Genomic DNA, 22,115 nt, shown 5'->3' on the forward strand with positions numbered 1-22,115 from the left:
CTGTAAGAAGAGTTTTTCAGATAATCTTTTAATCCACACTCACCCAGCTGTCTTCATCTGGCACCACAGGAGCAAAGCATCCTTAGCAGATTTCTTCTCTTTGTTGTCTTCAGTTTCGACACTGATATCTTGGATCTAAAAGTCACAAATCAGTTTTAATGAAATCAATTTGTCATTTCTCAGTCAATTATGCACATTTCCAAAGAAATAAAATAAATTAATACCAGAGCAAAAGCAACACAGAAAACCAAGGAACAGCAACGCAGAAGAGCAGTAGTGCACAAATCATCTATATCATTGACTTTGAAGAAAAATAAGATGAACAGCTTCTTTTGCCTTTAACTTACCATAAGATATTTTTAAAATTCCATGGACAAACAATTTAAAATTCACCAGAAACATCCCATTCAAATTGCCAAAACAAACCCTATTTTATACACAGCTATGGCCTAATCTTGTGAGGTTTTCTGTGCTTCCTGCAACGTTCTGAGTACTCTCAACTCATTTCAGTGGGAGTTGAGGATGCTCAATGCCTACAGGCAGCACTCAGCATCTTGTGAGATGGAAACCTTAGGGTCAGATCCTGGAAACTTAGAAGACAATGTGGTTTTGTCATTAAGTTCAGTGGAACCAGAGTTTTGGCGTTAGAAGCAACACAACTGAGTATGCTGAAGTCTACAATTTTATTCACTTTTAAATAAAGATGGTAACCTATGGACAAGTTGATGATTTTTGCCTCATAAAGTCAAAGTAAACCAAAAATATTTTATTTGGAAAACGTCAGACTTTCTACCTTTACACTGACTTTGTATCAGGATAGCTGTAGAATACAGAAATTTTACAATAAATCTTTTCCTTACATATAAGGAACAAAAGGGAATAGTCGTGTGACTGCCATAAAAGTTAACTGTGAGTTAGCGGTTAGCTCAGACCAGTTTAAAAGTTAAAGAGACATTTACTTTTCAAAATTACATTCTACTCCACTGAGATGGGAACTTTTCTCCTGTATTTCATACATATTCAAAGAACCAAAAATACTCCCATTCATTGTTTGCATGGTTTTAAGTAAAGCCATAAAAGGCAAAAATATTAAGATTTTAAACAACTTTGTGGCTGTCAAGAGTAGAAAGATAAGAGAAATAAGCTTTATACATTTACACTATGGGTTACAACTAAACTGTGAAACCTCTACAAAACACTTGCAGTGATTTTAAGTGTTTACACATCATATACTGAAATACCCTAATAATGAAAATAAAATAGTTTATTTTGTTCTCTGCGCCTTGTATTTACCGATGTTTTAGAAAATAGTATCTGTATTATAGCAGAAAACCTAGGCTGACAATTCTCAATTGCTTCCTGCTATGGATCAGTAGTGCTACTTAGGCATCAATCATGCAAGCTGCTGTCCATTTCTGTAAGCTCCTGAGCATGTCCTGCTGAGTACTAAGTACTCTCAGCTCTCCTTGAAGTCAGTCAGGGGCACTTAGCACTTCTCAGGAGGTCCCCAGTAACTTGGAGGATCAGGCCCACTGAGAATAAACATGTAGAACTCAAAAGTAATTTGTTTACCTGGAATCTCAGAATAATGGTCCAAATAAGGCCAAGTGTCAGCCTGTGATTCCCATCCACAATATCATGGGATCCCATGTTTTCTAGATGCACTCTTTGTTCTTTCAGAAACTGAAGGGCTTTATCAACATTCTCCAAACAATGGATGCGCATCCTTCCCTTGGTTGGTTTGGGCTACAAGGCAAAACACAGACAGGGAAAAAAGATATTACTGAAACTGCAAAAAATGTTTCTCAACCACTCAGTCTAAACAGGTGCAGTCATCTACAATTTCCATTCTCCGTCTGGCAATATTATGTATTTTCTCTCCAGATGGGATTTAACGCTGATGACAAAATTAAAAACACAATTCATGATCTGTGGTCACGCATCATTTTAGGGGCTAAGCCTCGTCTCAGGCTCTGACCCACATGAATCCCTTTCAATCTGAGGTAAGCATTTCTTCCTTGAGAGAAAAGACGGTTACTCACCTTTGTAACTGTTGTTCTTCGAGATGTGTTGCTCATATCCATTCCAGTAGGTGTGCGCGTGCCGCGTGCATGTTCGTTGGAGACTTTTACCCTAGCAACACTCGGTGGGCCGGCAGGGCGCCCCCTGGAGTGGCGCCGCCATGGCGCTGGTTATATACCCCTGCCAGCCCGCTGCTCCTCAGTTCCTTCTTGCCAGCTACTCCGACAGTGGGGAAGGAGGGCGGGTGTGGAATGGATATGAGCAACACATCTCGAAGAACAACAGTTACAAAGGTGAGTAACCGTCTTTTCTTCTTCGAGTGCTTGCTCATATCCATTCCAGTAGGTGATTCCCAAGCCTTACTTAGGCGGTGGGGTCGGAGTGAGACGCTGCGGAGTGCAGAACCGCTGAGCCAAAGGCGGCATCGTCTCTTGACTGGGCAACGAGCGCATAGTGAGAAGTGAACGTATGCACTGACGACCAGGTAGCTGCGCGGCATATCTCCTGGATGGGAATGTGTGCCAGGAAGGCGGTCGACGAGGCTTGAGCCCGAGTAGACTGGGCAGTAAGACAGCCAATCGGGACGTGGGCCAAGTCGTAGCATGTCCGGATACAGGACATTACTCATGATGAGAGCCTCTGAGCAGATATAGGCATATCTTTCATACGCTCCGCCACCGCTATAAATAACTGGGGCAAGCGCCTGAAGGGTTTTGTCCTCTGGATGTAAAAGGCGAGGGCTCGGCGGACATCCAGGGTGTGAAGCTGTTGGTCCCTGCTTGATGCGTGCGGCTTCGGGAAGAAGACCAGTTGGAAGATATCCTGATTAATGTGGAAGGCCGAGACCACCTTGGGGAGGAAAGCCGATTGCGGGCGTAGCTGCACCTTATCTTTGTGGAAGACCGTGTACGGAGAGTCTGCCATTAAAGCACGGAGCTCCGAAACCCACCTGGCCAATGTGATAGCTACCAGGAAGGCCGTCTTCCAGGACAGGTACAGCAACAAGCAAGTGGCTAAGGGCTCAAAGGGTGGGGCTGTGAGCCGAGTCAGAACAAGGTTGAGATCCCAGGTAGGGGAAGGAGGCTTAACTGGTGGGTAGAGGCGCTTAAGGAATCTCGAAACCATCGGGTGAGAGAAGGTGGAACTGTTCACCTCCCTTTGATGGAAGGTGGAGATGGCGGCTAAATGCACCCTTATTGACGAGAGTGCCAAACCTTGTTCCTTGAGGTACCACAAGTAGTCCACGATAATAGGGATCGGGGTCGTTAGGGATAGGGATAGGTCGAGCAGCATGGGATACCACTGTTGCCTCGGCCACGCCGGAGCTATCAGTATCAGTCTGGCCCTGTCCCTGCAGAGCTTGAGCAGGACTCTGTGCACTAGGGGAAAGGGTGGAAAGGCATAAAGAAGATGTCCCTTCCAGGGGATCAGGAACGTGTCCGAGAGAAAGCCCCGGACCCGGCCCTGAAAGGAGCAGATCACCTGGCATTTCCTGTTTTCCCTGGAGGCAAATAGGTCTATCTGGGGAAAGCCCCACTTCCGGAATACAGAAAGCAGGATGTCCGCGGATGGATGGGTCATTCGTGGGACAGGAAGGATCTGCTCAGGCGATCTGTGAGAGAGTTCTGGACTCCTGGAAGGAAGGAGGCTACGAGGTCTATCGAGCGGGCTACACAGAAGTCCCACAGTCGCATCGCCTCTTGGCAAAGGGGAGAAGACCATGTGCCCCCCTGTTTGTTTATATAATACATGGACGTTGTGTTGTCCGTGAAAATCGCAACACAACAGCCCTGTAGACGGTGTTGGAAGGCCTGGCATGCCAAGCGGACCGCCCTCAGTTCGCGAACAATGATATGCAAAGCCAGCTCTTGCAAGGACCAAAGGCCCTGGGTGTGAAGGTGCCCTAAGTGTGCACCCCAGCCCAGGGATGAAGCGTCCGTGGTTAGCGACACTGAAGGCTGTGGTGGGTGGAACGGGCGACTGGCACACACGAGGGAAGGTGCCAGCCACCAGTTGAGGGAGTCCAGGGTTTTTGTTGGGACTGTGACTACCATGTCCAGGGCATCCCTGCGTGGACGATAAACCGAGGCAAGCCAAGTCTGGAGAGGGCGCATGTGTAGTCTTGCGTGCTTTGTCACGAAAGTGCACGCTGCCATGTGGCCGAGAAGGGTGAGGGTGGTACGGACAGAGGTCGTTGGGAAGGCTTGTAGCCTCTGGATGAGAGAGACTATAGCCTGGAACCTCTGTGGAGGTAGACTGGCCGTTGCAAGATTCGAGTCGAGCATGGCCCCGATGAATTCTATTCTCTGCGTAGGAAGCAGAATGGACTTGTCTAGGTTGAGGATCAGACCTAGATGGGAAAATAGGTCCTTGATGATGCTTACATGTGCAGTAACCTGAGCCTCGGAGGTCCCTCGAATAAGCCAGTCGTCGAGATACGGGAAAACGTGAACTCGACGGCGGCAGAGGTAGGTGGCGACTACTGCCATACACTTTGTGAATACTCGAGGGGCCGAGGAGAGTCCAAAGGGAAAGACCGTAAATTGGTAGTGATGGTGGTTTATCACGAAGCGAAGGAACCTTCTGTGTGTGGGGTAAATCGCAATATGAAAATATGCATCCCTCGTGTCGAGAGCAGCGTACCAATCTCCGGGATTCAAGGAGGGTATAATGTTTCCCAGGGATACCATGCGGAACTTGAACTTCGTAATGAACTTGTTCAGAGCTCGCAGGTCTAGGATGGGCAGGAGGCCCCCTTTCGCCTTGGGAATTAGGAAGTATCTGGAATAGAACCCTCTTCCCCTTAGGTCCTCTGGAACCTCCTCTATAGCTCCCAACGCAAGGAGCTTCGAAACTTCCTGCAGAAGGAGTTGCTCGTGAGAGGGGTCCTTGAAGAGGGATGGGGACGGAGGGTGGGAAGGAGGGGACGAAATAAACTGAAGACGGTAGCCACACTCCACCGTGCTGAGAACCCATCGGTCCAATGTTATCTGGGACCATGCAGGGAAGAATGCGGCAAGGCGGTTGGTGAACTTAAAAGGATCCTGGGAGGTAATTGGTACAGTGCTCCCAAGCGCCACCCTCAAAAGTTTGGCTTCGGTCCCGCAAGTGGTTTGGCGGGGCTGGAGTTATTACTCCCTTGGCGTCTGCGGGAGTTACGGCCTCTCCTCCTGGAGAAGTCCTGTCTTGGCCGAGGCGGAGGATAGTGGCGCTGAGGTTGAGGGCGGAAAGGTCGCCTCTGGGTCTGCGGCATATGCATGCCGAGGGACCTCATGATCACGCAGTTGTCCTTCAAACTTTGGAGGCGCGGATCTGTCTTTTGGGAGAACAGGCTCTGACCATCAAATGGTAGGTCCTGTATAGTATATTGCAGCTCGGGTGGTAGACCGGACGCTTGCAACCACGATATGCGCCTCATAGCGATTCCTGAGGCGACCGTTCGAGCTGCCAAATCAGCGGCATCTAACGAGGCCTGGAGGGAGGTTCGTGCCACTTTTTTCCCCTCCTCCAGAAGAGCTGAGAACTCCTGGCGGGAATCCTGCGGGACTAGTTCGACAAACTTCCCAACCGACTCCCATGTGTTATAATTGTATCTACTCAGGAGGGCTTGCTGATTCGCCACTCTGAGCTGGAGGCCCCCTGCGGAGTAGATCTTCCTTCCCAACAAGTCCATGCGCTTGGCTTCCCTCGATTTAGCCGCAGGGGCTTGCTGGCCATGGCGCTCTCGTTCGTTAACAGATTCGACCACTAACGAACAAGGGGGAGGGTGTACGTACAAGTAATCGTACCCCTTGGATGGAACCATATATTTGTGCTCTACCCCTTTGGCTGTAGGTGGAATGGAAGCCGGGGTTTACCAGATTGTATCCACTCAAGCCTGTATGGTACGAATAAAGGGGAGGGCCATCCTTGTAGGAGCCTCCGCTGACAGGATGGTGACCACTGGGTCTTCCACTTCAGGAACTTTCTCTATGGGTAGATTTATATTAAGAGCGACCCGGCGGAGGAGGTCCTGGTGCGACCGAAGGTCAATTGGTGGCGGTCCAGATGTGGACGTCCCCGCTACTGCCTCGTCTGGTGACGAAGAGGAAGAGACGCCAGGGACCACTGGGTCTTGAAGCGAGTCATGGTCCTGTGGGATGTTCTGGGGTGGGTCTTGCACATCCGAGCCCAGCACCGGGAGATGTTCCGTATCCGCTGGAGGGGGTCTACTCACTGTGGCCTCTGGCGCCCTATGTTCGGAGGGCCTCGAGCGCGGCGGTGGATGTAGGGCACCTTGGCTCTGATGGTAGGCCCAAGGAGTACAAAAGGACCACTGCTGAGGGTCCTGCTGGTTGTCCGAATCCCCATACGATGCCGATCCGGCATGGGAGGAGACTGATGGTGGACGAGATGGCCATGGCGGGGCGGAGACCGTGAAGTGATGGTCCTTGTGTCCACTGGAACCGTCCCTACACGGTGCCGGGGAGCGGTGCCGCGAGCCTCGACGGTGCCGAGATTGCGACCGGGACCTGCGACCAGCGAGGTGCCGGGAGGTCGACCGGTGCCGGGAGCCGTAGTGTCGAGATCGGCTGCGGGAAGCCCCGTGCCGTGAATGATGACAGGACCTGGAACGGTGCCGGTAGTGTCTGGATGGCGACCGGGACCTCGAGCGGTACCGCGAGTACAACCGGTACCGCGACGGGGAGCAGTACCGGGACTGCGAGCGGCCGTGGGATCGAGAACGATGGCAGGACCACGAGCGTCTGCGGGACCTGGACCGGGACCGAGACTGGCCAAGTCCCATGGTACCAGGCGAGGAAGGTCTTACAAGGGCCGGCTTGCCTGTGGATTGGGGGACCCGCACCGGCGGTGCCAGGGGTCGAGGCAGCTCAGGCTCCATTAATGCGATCAGGTCCCGTGCCGCGGAGAACGTCTCCAGAGTGGAGGGCACGACAAGCTCAACCGCGGCCCACGCCGGGGAGCTGGTAGGCACCGGACTTGACGGCTCGTCCGGGGCCGGAGTCAACGGTGCGGCAGAAGTCGTCGCCGCGGCAGACGGCAGTGCCGGGCAGTCCGGCCTGGCTAAGCGCTCTGACTGCGGTGTGGGCACAGCAGCCGCAGGAGGCTTGCGCTTCTTGCTCGGAGGTGACGTCGAGCGGTGCCGGGTAGAAGCCGGTGCCGGAGAAGGCCGGTGACTCAGAGTCTTCGCTGAGGTATGCTCCGGTGCCGATGAAGCGGTTGATCTCGGTGCTGATGCCGGTGCTGAGGAGTGAGGAGTTAGCGCTGCCTCCATCAGCAACTGCTTGAGGCGAATGTCCTGCTCTTTCGGGGCTTAAAGGCCTTACAAATCCGGCACTTATCTGTCAGATGGGCCTCGCCCAAGCACTTAAGGCAGGCTTCGTGCGGGTCACCTGTGGGCATCGGCCGACAGACCGCGCACGGCTTAAAGCCCGGTGAGCCGGGCATGGGCCTGATACCGGGGTCGGGGAAGGGGCTAACCCCCAATCCCATCGAACTATCTACACTACACAAACTCAACTATTAAATACACTAACTAACTACAATTAATCGAACTATATACAATGAGAGAAAGATGAGTGAATCGCTAGGGAGGTGGAGAACAGCACGCTGCGCTCCACAGTTCCAACAACCGATACGAGCGGTAAGAAGGAACTGAGGAGCGGCGGGCCGGCAGGGGTATATAACCGGCTCCATGGCGGCACCACTCCAGGGGGCGCCCTGCCAGCCCACTGAGTGTTGCTAGGGTAAAAGTCTCCGACGAACGTGCACGCGGCGCGCGCACACCTACTGGAATGGATATGAGCAAGCACTGGAAGAAGAATAGGTTTATTTACTTTTTTCTTTAAATTGCTTTCCTTGTAAAACTCATTTTTAAAAGGATAATGTTGCTGTGTGGAAGTAACAGAGGAGGAGAAGGACCTCAGAGTATTGGTTGATCACAGGATGACTATGAGCCGCCAACGTGATATGGCCATTAAAAAAGCTAATGCGGTTTTGGGATGCATCAGGCGAGGTATTTCCAGCAAAGATAAGGAGGTGTTAGTACCATTATACAAAGCACTGCTGAGAACTCATCTGGAATACTGTGCGCAGTTCTGGTCTCCCATGTTTAAGAAGGATGAATTCAAACTGGAACAGGTTCAGAGACGGGTTACTAGGATGATCCAAGGAATGGAAAACCTGTCATATGAAAGGAGACTCAAAGAGCACGGCTTGTTTAGCCTAACCAAAAGAAGGTTGAGGGGGGATATGACTGCTCTTTATAAATATATCAGAGGGATTAATATTAGGGAGGGAGAGGAGTTATTTATGCTTAGTACCAATGTGGACACAAGAACAAACGGATATAAACTGGACACTAGGAAGTTTAGACTTGAAATTAGACGAAGGTTTCTAACCATTAGAGGAGTGAAGTTCTGGAACAGCCTTCCAAGGGGAGTAGTGGGGGCAAAAGACAAATCTGGCTTTAAGACTAAGCTTGATAAATTTATGGAGGGGATGGTATGACGGGATAGCCTAATTCTGGCAATTAATCTGGCAACTGATCTTTGATTATCAGCAGGTAAGTATGCCCGGTGGTCTGTGATGGGATGTTAGATGGGTTGGGATCTGAGTTACTACAGAGAATTCTTTCCTGGGGGCTGGCTGGTGAGTCTTGCCCACATGCTTAAGGTTTAACTGATTGCCATATTTGGGGTCAGGAAGGAATATTCCTCCAGGTCAGATTGGCAGAGGCCCTGGAGGTTTTTCGCCTTCCTCTGCAGCATGGGGCACGGGTCACGTACTGGAGGATTCTCTGCAGCTTGAGGTCTTCAAACCACAATTTGAGGACTTCAGTAAGTCAGACATAGGTTAGGAGTTTGTTATAGAAGTGGATGAGTGAGATTCTGTGGCCTGCATTGTGCAGGAGGTTAGACTAGATGATCATAATGGTCCCTTCTGACCTTAAAATCTATGAGTCTATCTCTGGCTGAAACATGTATCCAAACCAGTCAGACTGCATCCCCAACCAACTGATAATGTCTGCTTATGGAACCAGAAAACGCACCACTGGTTACCACACCCAGAGATGATAGAGGATAATTTGGCCAATTTAAAGAGTGAAAGTGAACATCTTCACTGAGAACGTGATCAAGCTTCTGAAGCAGAAGTGAAGGAAATTTCATTCTACCTCCCAGTCAAAATATGCTGCTACCATCCTCCTTTCACTCTTTTCAATCCACTACCTTCATTTGTTATCTGAAAGACTACTGATTTTGCTGGGTGTGTATAATGGTATGTTTTACTGACACGCCCCTTTCTCTACCAGTCAGTCAGATTTGTTTTTAGAGTAATATTTACTGCATTGGGAAATATATTAAATACGCAAGCTCACCAATGCATGAACGCAATAAAGAGAAATGATTAACTCCAGAGGACATCTCCTGCCAACATTTAACTCTTTTAAAGGCAGCTCAGATTTGGTCCCTAAACAAACCAATGAGGTATGATGAAAAGGAAATTTCAAAACTTCTTTAACCCTTAAAGACAGGCAGAATTTCTCAAAATAGCAGAATACATTTATTCCAACTGATTTCTTTAAAAGAAAAAACAAAGGAAGACAGCAACGTGAAAGTAACATTTTTGATCAATGTAACCAGGCAAAACCATGAACGCAGTAATATCATTCGCAAGTCAGGTATAAAACAGAATAAAATTAAAGAAACTTTGTTCTGTAGACAAACATTACAGGTGAATATGAAGTACAGTGCTCACTGACAAAACACTAATCCACACAGTTTTCTTTGTTTTATTCAGTGAATGTAATTAACTAGCCACTGAAATAGATCAGACAAAATCTTTTCTTCAGACTGTACTCAGGAGACAGAAGGTCTCAGCCAGATTTCTATTATGTATCCTAGGAACAATGGCCTGAACAACCTCAGTAATAAACATGAAACGCTTTGCTAAAAAGATATGCTTAAGGACACTGAAGTGTCAGCAGTCACTGGTTTCACTTCAAATTTCTGTGACCACAAGTTCTCTTTTGGGGGCAGCGTGGCCTAAGTCAGCATTAATTCTGATCCAGGGCGTAAATTTCCAGGGACCTGATTCTCACTTACATGACGGCTACTTTACACCACCCTGGCTATGTAACAGGCCCTCAAAGTGGGCAGAAATTACATTTCCAATCTGAGGCTTCCACACACTGTCAGAGCAGGCTTTAGTGTACACAAGACCTCATATTTACAGTTCACACAAGGTGCACGCAGACCTTATTGTGAAGCTTCCACAAAAAGTTCACTGGTGCGATCTTGAAGATTTCTAACAGGTAATTAAGGACCAGATGCTATTCTCATTCAACTCGGTAGGAGTCATATCATTTACCTAAATGGGAACAGAACTGGACACTAATGTCTCAAGACAACTACAGGGAAAATATCTCATTTGGCTAATAGTGACAGAAATTCCTAAATCAAAACAACATACTCACAGAGGTGTTTTATAGAACAAATTAGTTAATTAGTTTCTGAGACTTTGTTCCCAAAATACAGTTGAACACATATCCCAAAAATAAGAATACAGGAAATATAACCTTAAAAGAGGCAAATTATAGGCAAGACTTTCTGACTCCTAAATACAGATTTCATGTGAAATACAAGAAGACATAATAAATCTGAATGAGTTAGACCCAGAGGACCACTCAGATTAATAAAATGGATAAATTCCACAGTGTCTAACTGACACAGACTGCACTTTTTGACTGGCAGGATTCAGCCCAGCACTGATGTCTGCCAGTTTAATCTCAGGTACAGAGAATCCATGGTGGAAAGTCCACCAGGAGGCAGGCTGCAGAAGAAGAAACTGTCCACTATCCCTCATTCATCAGAGGGTATTTAGCTCATTCAAACCATTCCTTATCTTGTTTCATTTTATTAAGAACTATGTCCTAATCATGAACAAAAATTAAATTTAAAAAAACAGTTCCATACCCCGTGTGAGGAGGGTTAGGTGGGGGTGTCATCTCTTCCAGAGACAAACAGAGAGCCTAAGGGATTGGTCATTCCAAGGTTTCCAAAAGCTTTGGGCCAGATTCACATAGGGCAGCTCACTGTGGTGTAAAATACATCTCCCAGAGCCAGCCTGGGCCTTTATATCAGAGAGGATGTTTTTCTCTATGTAGCAAAGGAGAGGTTGCCATTCTTTTCTACTGTCACAATCTCTGTGTGATGGACTTTCCAACATTGGCATAAACTGATGTAATCACCTGATTGAAATCTGCTGTGTTTCCAGTTGATAATGTATTCATATCTAACAGTGACCATAAAATTCTTTTTTACTCCATCAGTAACTAGGGAGGATGTTAAAGAGCAACTATTAGCATTAAATATTTTAAATCTGCAAGACTAGATAACTTGCACACAAAAGTATTACAAGGATCAGGTAAGGAGCTCACTGAATTATTAGTACTGATATTTTAACAATCTTGGAACAATGGGGAAGTTTCACATGACTGGAAAACAGCTATAGCCATATCAATAACTTAAAAGTGGTAAATGGGATGACTTAGGCCAGGGAGCCAGATACTGAGCACAGGCAAATTCACGGATAGGGTAATATGGAATACAATCAGTAAAAAAGTTAAAGGATGGTAGTATAATTAATGCTAATGGTAGACAACCAATTGAACATGAGCTCTCAGTGTGATGCTGTAGCTAAAAAGGTGAATGCATGGCTGCATATTCAGGGGAATATCAAGTAGAAGTAGGGAGGTGATGTTACCTCCATATATATCGTTAGAGACACCATCACAGGAGTACTGTGTTTTTTCTTGCACCCACAGTTCAAAAAGGATGTTGAAAATTTGAAAAGGGTTCTGAAAAAGATTTATGAGGACAATTTGACATTTGGTCTGCTTAAATGGTTTGACCTTTGAACTTTCAGAAATTCTGAAGTAATTATTGAGCAGTTATCTAATTAAAGGAGAAACTGAGCTAAATTATTTTTTATGCAACATACAATACTTAGCTTTATTTCTCTGTTTGGGAGAAACTGGTTAACAGTATGTGGAACCAAAATTACCATTTTTTTTTTCATCCTGACTGGATTCTTTCCCACTTTGCTCAGTGAGACTTTGGCATGCTGTCTTGTTGTTTCTAAAATCTTGGCATATTCTAGACTTTATGTAATAAGATCTAGACTGAAAACTGGCCTGAAAATCATGTCCATTGAATATTGGAGGATAGTAAACACTGTACCTATATCTTAAAAAGGTACTAGGGTGATCCCAGGAATTATAGACCAAGGAGTCTGACCTTCAGGTAAATAGGATACAATGATTATTAAAGAGTTGTCATAACTGAAGTTATTTTGGGTGCCAGGGGCTTTCCCTACACAAGCAGCATCCCAAGTTTGGGAAACACTGTTCTATTTGAATACAACATCCATTTTTCAAACCTTAGTGAGAAAAAAAAAATCACACAGAGAAAGTTGCATGGCTGGTCTGTGTTTCCCCATAGATAAAGTAATATGAGACCTCAAAACTCACTTCAGAGCAAATGATTAAATTGAAATTAAGGGATGAAACTGCGTTGAAGGGTTTGCAGACTTGATACCTGAAATAGTCTAAATTTTACAATAAAGATCAATTCTATTCTCAGCTACACCACCGTAATTGAACACAGTATCTGGAATAAGCACTGTCTGCAGTGAGTACATCAAACACTAAGACCACACTAAAATAAATTATTCAGCATAAAGGAATTTATTTTGAGCAAAATATAATACACACACATACTAAGGATATTTAACTCCTAATACAGAATATCGGGACAGTGTACTTGTATGCACCTCAGAGTTTATATAATAAAACAGTATTTGGAAATGGAAATCCCTATATCAAGTTTTGCTGTACTAACACAGCATTGCGGGGCATATGTCCAATTTTCTATGCAGGGTCTTAACCCATATGGCTTCCATTAATAAGACCAGTTGATGACACCTAATTACACAGCTGCAACCTCATTTAGCCTTGGATCACAGCTGTAGACCTGAATTCCTTTGATAAGGTTGTTTTGAGAGCAGAGACATCAACAAATGATCTGTGTGGAAAAACTAGTACGTCACCATTCCCCAAAATACACTTCCAATAGTCATATACAGCACCACTTCTTACCACTGGAGTTTTATTACACTCAGTCCACAAGGTCAATCTTGCCTCAGATACTGACACTCATTTCCCGTTGGTGAGAATGAGAACTGCTCACATACATAACTGAGGGTATGGCTACACTTGACATTTCAAAGCGCTGCCACGGCAGTGCTTTGAAGTGAGAGTGTATTTGGAGCGTCAGCGCTGGGAGAGCTGCACGTAAACCACATCCCTTAGGGGTGTAGCTTGCAGCGCTGGGAGCCACGCTCCCAGCGCTGCGGCACTGATTACACTGAGGCTTTACAGCACTGTATCTTGCAGCGCTCAGGAGGGTTTTTCACACCCCTGAGCGCGAAAGTTGCAGCGCTGTAAAGCGCCAGTGTAGCCATGGCCTGAGGAAAAAGTGTCACCCAGAGGATTCTAGTTCAAGTGGCATACACCCCTAATCAAAGACAGCCACAGCCTGCAAGGTGCTGAGCACCTTTCAGAGCCTTCATTGATTCCAATGGGAGTTGAGGCTGCTCAGTACCTTCCTGGTAGTGCTCAGCACCTCACGATAGATGAGACTCTAAAGGTTCTAACTCCTATTGAAGACAATACAAAGACATTTCAATGAGAAGAGAATCAAGCCCTTATTTATGTTAAATACAATTTTTAAAAATTGATAGGAAGAGGTTTCTTAAAAATATGGAGTGAAATCCTGGCCCCATTGACATTAATGGGAATTTTGCCGCTGACTTCAATGAAGCCAGGATTTCACCCATGGTTTTAATGAAGTGATGACAAAAAGAATATAAAGATATAGACACTTACAAGTCTCTCTCCTGAAAGAACTTCCAGCAGTTTGATAAGCATCCGTCCATCACGAAGATCAGTGTATAAATCTGTAATTCTACATGACACACGTGCCAAATGTGAATTAACCCACTTTGTGAAAGTCTTCTTCTGAACTGCCTCTCGTTCATCTAGGCAAAGAAATAATACAGGATTATTCTAAACAAATCAAAGCTTATGCACAGATATAAGATAATGATATTCAAACCCGTGATCCAATATATTCAAATAAAGAGGCTTGCTAGTGTCTCCAAAGGAGTTTTTTTTATCAGGACATTTCACAGAAAATCCAGCTCTCTTATTTTATAGTACTTTCTGATGAAGTCAAGAGAACTGATTTCATTGGGAATTTTGCCTCAGCAATGTTTGAGGAGTAAATCTGGACTATGGACTTCAGGATTTGGCAGCAGAACCTGTTTCTTAAAATGCGAATAGATGACTTGTAAAAGAATAACCTAAAGAGTGTCTGTGAATTATCCAACCGCCCTGTGCTTTGTTAATCTTGGTTATCTTGCACGTTTTAAACAACTTCTGCTCTTGATTACACAGGTGTAAATTCAGAGTAACTTTGTTGAAATCCATGGAGTTACTCAGGATTAACATTGGTGTGAGAGCAGAATTTGGTCCAATGCCTCTCACTTATTTTATTCCTTCCCCCTCATTATAGCATTTATTTTAGGATTCAAAGATTTACACAAGTATTTATGTAAGAGCAGGATGAATTGTTCCAAAACTGCAAGAGTGAAGTTGGCCTGCATTTACAGAAAACCATAGAAAAACGGATTTTTTTTTTAGCATATATATACCAGGCACTTTCATAACTGTTTGTACAGATAACCGTTGGCAAAAGTCACAGCTCATTTAATGTGTATGCTCACCATAGACTATGTTAATTCAGAAACTCTTAAGTAGTAGTCTGCTGAGTATCAAATGACTTTTAGCCAGAAAATGCTGCATCATTTGGTCACTCAGGGTCTTAACTGACTTCAGTGGACTTTGGATCAGGCCCTTATTTAACAGGACTTACACTATGAAAAGAACCCCAGTGATTTCACTGGATTCTGGAAGAGTGATGGGCCCAACTTTTCAAATGTAAGTGTCCAAAGTCAGGTTCCTAAATCCACATTTAGGCACCTAAATAAGAGGCCTGATTTCAAAGGCACTGGCCATCTGAAACTCTCATTGACGTCATTGGGATCTGTGGGTACTCAGTGCTTTTGGAAATCAGGCCACTATGATTTAGAGTATGGCTACACTTGCAGCCGTACAGCGCTGCCATGGGAGTGCTTTGAAGTGCGAGTGTGGTCGCAGCAGCAGGTACTTCACCTCCCCGTGGGGATTAGCTTGCAGCGCTGGGAACTGTGCTCCCAGCGCTGAGACACTGTTTACACTGGCGCTTTGCAGCGCTGTAACTTGCTGTGCTCAGGGGTGTGTTTTATCACATCCCTGAGCGAGAAAGTTGCAGCGCTGTAAAGCGCCAGTGTAGCCAAGGCCTTAGAAACCTAATTTTAGGCCACCAAAAAAAAACCCTCTGGACACATTATTTTAGATAGATGAAATTTTTTTGAAATGTAGGAGGGTTAAATTTTCATGCAGAACTGAATCTGTCTGATGTTTCCCACGCTCCCTGTCCTTTTGGAATTTCCCAGGAGAAGCAATGTGCCTGTCTTCCTACAGACAGTGCTCCTGTAGCATGGACAGGTGCATGAATCTGGCATTTCATAGCTAGTTTTACTATATTCTCCTAAAACTAGCTAGAATAGTCTGTGCTTTCTAATGAAGTGGCTCACATCCTGTTCACACTGCTTATTAATAATATATATCTTGGCTCTGTATTGCTGACGTTGAGATGTTGTAATAAAAATTGGAATGAAATATGCGGTCACAAAGCCTTGAGCATTTTGTGGTGAAAAGTTAAACACAATCAGAAGCAGATAGCTCAATGGGGCAAAGGTCTGCTGTCACTGAGCTGCTGCTAACGCTCTCTCTCCTTTTCAGTCCCAGCATGGGATAGGAGAGAGGAGAAGAAAACTGAAGCCAAGGGGGAAAGAACATAGAAAGTAAAGAAATAAATAGCAATGGAAACAAGAAGGGTGCGGGTGGTAAGGGAAGGAAACAGGAAGGAGGAATCTGAAAAGGAGAGAGAGCGCTATCAGCAGCTCAATGACAGTAGATATTTGTTTACGTATATGACCCCTGTCACTACAATATCTCAGTGCCTCCCGTGTATTTCTGAATTTATTCTTGCAGTACCTTATGAGGGAACTGACCCTCAAAGGTGTTTATGTTATATTACACCAATATGTTTTCAACAGCCTGACAGCCCATGGTGCAGTTTGCAGTGGCTCTCTCTTCGCAAAGTACAGTGTTACAATGACATGGCAACACAACAGGAAGTTAGCAGTAACCGAGGCTTGCTTTCTGATACCCTGATAGTAACCAACCCTAGTTTATTACATGCTGCAGACCTTTGCCCCACTGAGCTATCTACTCCTGATTGTGTTGCAACTTCGCCCCCACAAAATGCTCAATGCTTTGTGACCACATATTTTGTTCCAATTATTACATTATGTCAACAATACAAAGCCAAGATATATATTGTTAATAAGCAGTGTGAACAGGATGTGGGCCACTTCATTAGAAAGCACAGACTCTGTTCTAGCAAAGCAATATTACAAAAACAAATATAGAGAGTCAAAAGACAGTTTCTGATACCCAAGCTGCTCCTCATTTCCAGCAGCATAATAGCACAGTTTGCTCAATCTTGCACCAAAGGAAAAAATCCCATCATATCTGGCTAGTGGAAAAACTAGCCTATCCAAATAATAATTGAAATATATTCTCTAGTAACCTTAAACGTGATGTTCACAACTATTTATAGTGAATTCCTTAGAATGCTTTATCTGCACAGTTGCACATCTGCTAATTCATGCTTCAAGTCAAGAGTGATTCCTTTTAACTAGCGAGTCACAGAAAACAGTTAAAGAAGTAGTAACATTTTACATCTATTAAAAAATTTCCAACAATAATTACCACTTCTCCCTTCCCCATAAAGCTACATAAAAGCTCATGGTGATCCAGATGTGTCCAAACACACTACATAACGTATATTTATCTAACTACTGTAATTTCTATATAGCAATGTAACATTAAGAGATGCCTGTTATATTTACTCTACAGATAGAGAGATACTGGTACAGACTTATAGTTCAGATGTTCAAAGCATTATAGCTTCAAGAAAGCGGTAAAATCTAGTTACTAAGTTATCTGTAATGTAACCTATAAAATAAACACATGATTATCAGCCCTTCTCCAGTCCTCCTTAGGGTGCAGGTAAAATGAGATGGATGGTGAAAGCAAACCAGCTGATACCATGTTGTTTTAGCAGGTGGAAACTGAGGAGTCAGACATATGGACTAATCAGAGAAAGGTAAAACAGACTAAGGATGTTACATGAAAACATAGGGTGATACATTGGGCCAGATACTCAGCTAGCATAAACCTGTGTTAACTTCAACCAAGTTATAGTCATTTATACCTGCTGATGATCTGGCCCAATGTCTGGGGAAGGAAAACAGCTGTGTGGGTCAAACAATGTATTTCAGTTAAACCATCCCCAGGAAGCCACCTCTATTTCCTTAAGCAGTGACTCCTATCCTTTTCACCTGGAGACCCTACCACCCCTCTGACAGATCAGTGGCTGGCTACTCTCTTCCAGTCATGTCCCAATACAGTTGCTGCTCCTCTCCTTTTACTTATGCACTCTGTCTTGCCCTTTGTGATTTCCATTATTTCCTTTGCATTGGTATCGGTTCTTTTCTGATTCTTTGTTTCTCCACCCTCCTCTGTCTTGTTTTCAACTCTCTTGCTCGGCTTCCACCCCTTTTCCTCCTACCCCTGGTGGTTCCTTCCTCCTCTCCCCACTGTTTACACTAACTTAAAGATAGAAATGGAGGCAATACAAATTCTAGTCACTGCACCTGTGATGTTTTCAGACATGAAGTCTCTTTCTCTCTAATTTCCATGCTCTACGTCTTATGTCTCTCCAATCCCTGTACATTCCAGTTATTTGTTATAACCCATATCTGGGTTTGGGGGTGGGGTGGGGGAAGGTGGGTGGCGGGGGTGATGTTTCTGTCTTTCTTCCTGCCCACTATGATTGAGTAGTAAGGATGGAAAAATGAGCTTGCCATGGGGAAAGTCAAATTACTGACTGGCCAAATGCATCCACTTGTCTGCAGTGAGAAAGCCCTGCTTGATAGTAAATCGCCAGGCTCCCACATAGTCTTGTGGCATGCCGCTGACTGCCAGCTTTTCAGGAGAGCCAGCAAATAGGCAGTGAAAGATACCCAGGAATGCAGCTCTGCAGCCCTTTCCGGACTCCCACTTTCCGTACCCACCCGAGGGCACTCTGTCTCTCTCACTGGGCGCAGCTATGCTGGAAAAACTCAGCTCTGTAATTCTCCACTGATAGTAGCAACAGTGCAAACACCAGAGTAGACAGAGTGGAGGCATTTTTACCACCACATCATGTATACCCCCTGTAGTACAGCACCTGATATATACATGTTTTTATACATGTAACTGGAAAACAAGATTAAAACTGCTGATAAGTTTATTTGAATGGGGTGTGGCATGTAGTTTTAAAACCTCTACTGACTATTTTTGCTTGGCATTTCACAATGATGGCAGATACTTGCAACTGATTTCACCATCGCCTTCAAACTGATAAACTGCAAGTACATTTTTTATGCAGGTCTTTCAAGTTAAAACATAGACATAATTAAAGACCATCAATTTTATTTGCATATCTACTTTAAGCCAGGAATTGCACTGACAGCTTAGAAAATGCAACAACGCACAGAAAATAACTAATTCATGCTATATTCATGTATATACTATTACACAAAAGTAAAGAATACTAATGGTAATACACCTTAATAACTAATAATGGGTATTTAATATCAATAGTGGGAAAGGAAACACCATTTATAGTCACTCATGACTTCAAAGTTTACATTAACAAATGTGACATTTCTGACAAATATCCTTCACATCTTTAAAGAGATATTTTTAGATTTTGAAAAATCTAATTGAAACCAGAGGATATGGGTGGAGCTGCCAATGTCTTTTAGCTTGTGAAAACATTTGTTTCCCAGGGGTAAAGACAAACGAGCATCATGAAAACATGCACAGCAGGAAAAGGGAAGTAGCTCTTAACAGCTGTATTGATAATACAGACTCCAACTTATCTTGAGGCAACATTAGGAAGGAAATTTCCTGTGGACGGAAACTCCTCTGACAATATGATTAGCAGGTGGACTTGCAGCTCATGCTTAGTGCTTGTAATTTACTGTGGCTGACTTGGTTTAGTTGCTTAGTAAGGAAACAGGAGTTAGGTTATAAACTTTCCTTGACAAACACTCTTCCTTTACAATTTTAGCAACATTCTGAAATATTATGGGTGGGATTTTCAAAGCTGCCAAAGGAATCTGAATGCCCAATTCTCATTAAAATTAAAGGCATTGTAGGATTCTGGATAAAAATCCATGAACCATATTCTGCTGTCCATTACACCAGTGCCGTCCTATTGAATTCAATGAACTCAGTGGGCTTGCACCAATATAATGGAGAATTTGGCTCAGGAGATGAAGTGGGAAGTAAAAAAATCCAGCCAACAAGCACAAACATACACAGCCCTCCCCACAGTGTGCAGAAGAGTGATATCAGCACTAGTGATGTAAAAGTTTGACTGGTTAACTGATTAAGGGATAAGCAGTCTTATCGGTTTCAGTTAACAGTTAAACTCTGCTGCTGCACTGGGAGTGGCAGCCAGGAGGGACCCCGGGTGCGCACCTGGCAGCGGGGATCCCCAGGTGCAGGGGCCTGCAGCCGGGGCCCCGCGTAAAACGTACTCCACCCCTAGCTCCCCAGCTAAATGTATAACCAATACATTTTTAGTTGGTTACACTGTTACTTTTTTTAACCACTATTTACAGCCCTAATCAGCACCATTCCTTTAGCACAAAGGCAATCGAATGTTGTGGCTGCAAAGGCTACCTGAATTGGAAGATCGTTTCTAAACTCAGTTTAAAGATTGTTTGCCCTCTTCTACATTGACCAACGCTTGTTTTAAACAGATTGAGCCCAACCCCATTTAAAATTGGGGTTTAAATCTGTTCAGCAAGCACTGTACCCAGTCCAACACAAGCAGAAGAATTCTAGGCCCAGCCTTTTAAAGGTATTTAGATGCTGGTGCACTCAATATTGCAACACCTAACAGACTTAGGATCCTAAAGCTTATTTTCAAAAGAGATTTAGGCATTTAGAGTCAAAATCACATTGACAGTTGATGCCTAAAAGGTATAACCACCACTTAACTGGAAATAGATGCTATGCTCAATCTGATAAACTACAAAGGGAGGGTTCTAAAATTAGCACAAATGATACAGAAAAAAAGACAAGGAAATTAAACCAGAAAAAGAAACCATGAAAGAAGCATTAAGTGTCTGACTAATACTAGCTGCATGGTGTTTAACCTATAATCTGGACTAGCAGTATTGTCAGAACATACTGTTCAGATCCGGGGCTGAAGCTTCATTTCAAGTCTTCCCTGCTGTGCCCAGGTAATAAGCAGTGTATTGTATATGTTATACTCAACCAGTTATAGACCTGTGCAATACTTCAACCAGGGTGAACGCAGGACATCTTTTCCTTCCTAACTGCAAATGCAACAGCTTCTTTATATTTAAATTTTTTTTACAAGCTGAATATAATTTCTGAAGCTTAAAAATATATATTTTTTTACTGCACAGTAAAGAAATATAGATAGTATGCTCTTCCCAGCAAACTCTGTTAAATACACTGTCTTAAAGATCAAATTTAGGCTCCTGGCTTTTGCTTACGATATTCAACATCAACAGCTTCCCAGAACTCTTAGAATCATAAGAACTCAGGTCAACAGTGCAGAGAGGAAAACAGAACTTTCTTTCTCAGGCCAATGGTCACTCTATTCTCAGCTTTCCAGGATGCAGGATATTACTCTGGTCTAATGTTTTTACACAGATGCAAAGATATGGAATTCAGCTGCCAATAATAGATGATTTCACAAATTCCAACCATTCCTGAAGATCTTCCTATTAAGGAGGATGCCTGAGAAAACAATGAATGGTTATCTGGACAACTCTGTTATGATCTGTGCAGATTTTATCATGAAGAAACATGAACATATTCACTGTGACAATCTACAGCTTTCACTGCTTTATAACTGTAAGAGCCAGTTAATAAATATAATGGGTGAAATTCTGTGCTGCATCCCAGAACTTGCAACCCAGGTAGAGAGCAGATAATGCAGCTTTCAGGCATCTTTGCACCTCCCTATCCTGGGCTGCTCTGGGGCCCTCTGTACAACTTACACAGTTCTGGGCCTGCCTCACAACATACCATCTACAGCAGAATCTGTGAAGGGATCTTCATGGGCAGTCTTATGCCCGACTTCTAGAGTTCCTGTGTAGTCCTCCCGCAGCTAGACCTGGGGCTTTTAGGGTGCCTTTATGAGGCAACAAGGGGGCTTGAGTGGGAGTGAGGCTCTCACCCAGTATCTTTAACAGCAGCAACAGGTACTGTACAATAATTCTAAGATGGAACAAAAGTGTGTTCTTTAGGGTCGGTTCTCAATCAGGGGTACATGTACCCCTGGGGTACACAGGTATTCTAGGGGATACTCAATTCATCTAGATCAGTGTTTCTCAACCTAGGGGTTGCAACTCCCAGGGTGGTGGCAAGAGCAAGGCCAGTGTTAGGGGGTAGCAAGCAGGGCAACTGCCCGGGGCCTCAAGCCACAGGGAGCTCTGTGAAGCTAAATTACATGCTTCAGCCCTGGGGGGCAAGACTTGGGTTCCAGCCCCAGCACCCACAGCTCCAGCTTCAGACAAGGCTCACAAGTGAAAAACAGGTTCAAGTATCACACTGAAATGGAAGTACAATATTTCTATTCCAATTGATTTATTTTATAAGGATATGGTAAAAATGAGAAAGTAAGCAATTTTTCCATAATAGTGTGCTGTGACACTGTATTTTAGTGTCTGATTTTGCAAGCCAATAGTTTTGAGGTGAAACTTGGGGT

The 22,115-nt window shown here is 44.5% G+C and overlaps 1 protein-coding gene across 3 annotated transcripts in view; it reads right to left on the bottom strand.

Moving 5' to 3' along the window:
• The window catches only part of SPTBN1 (spectrin beta, non-erythrocytic 1), a 219,862-nt gene that overhangs the window by 68,836 nt on the left and 128,911 nt on the right, over nucleotides 1-22,115 (bottom strand). For all 3 annotated transcript variants that reach the window (XM_030557719.1, XM_030557720.1, XM_030557721.1), the window contains 3 exons: nucleotides 13,970-14,121; nucleotides 1,573-1,746; nucleotides 44-135 (listed from right to left, as the gene is read on the bottom strand). In XM_030557719.1, the coding sequence (XP_030413579.1) occupies nucleotides 44-135; nucleotides 1,573-1,746; nucleotides 13,970-14,121 (418 nt within the window). The remainder of the gene's footprint in view (nucleotides 1-43; nucleotides 136-1,572; nucleotides 1,747-13,969; nucleotides 14,122-22,115) is intronic.

The sequence above is a fragment of the Gopherus evgoodei genome, chromosome 3 (assembly GCF_007399415.2).
Source record: "Gopherus evgoodei ecotype Sinaloan lineage chromosome 3, rGopEvg1_v1.p, whole genome shotgun sequence".
In the NCBI taxonomy this organism is placed as follows: Eukaryota; Metazoa; Chordata; order Testudines; family Testudinidae; genus Gopherus; species Gopherus evgoodei.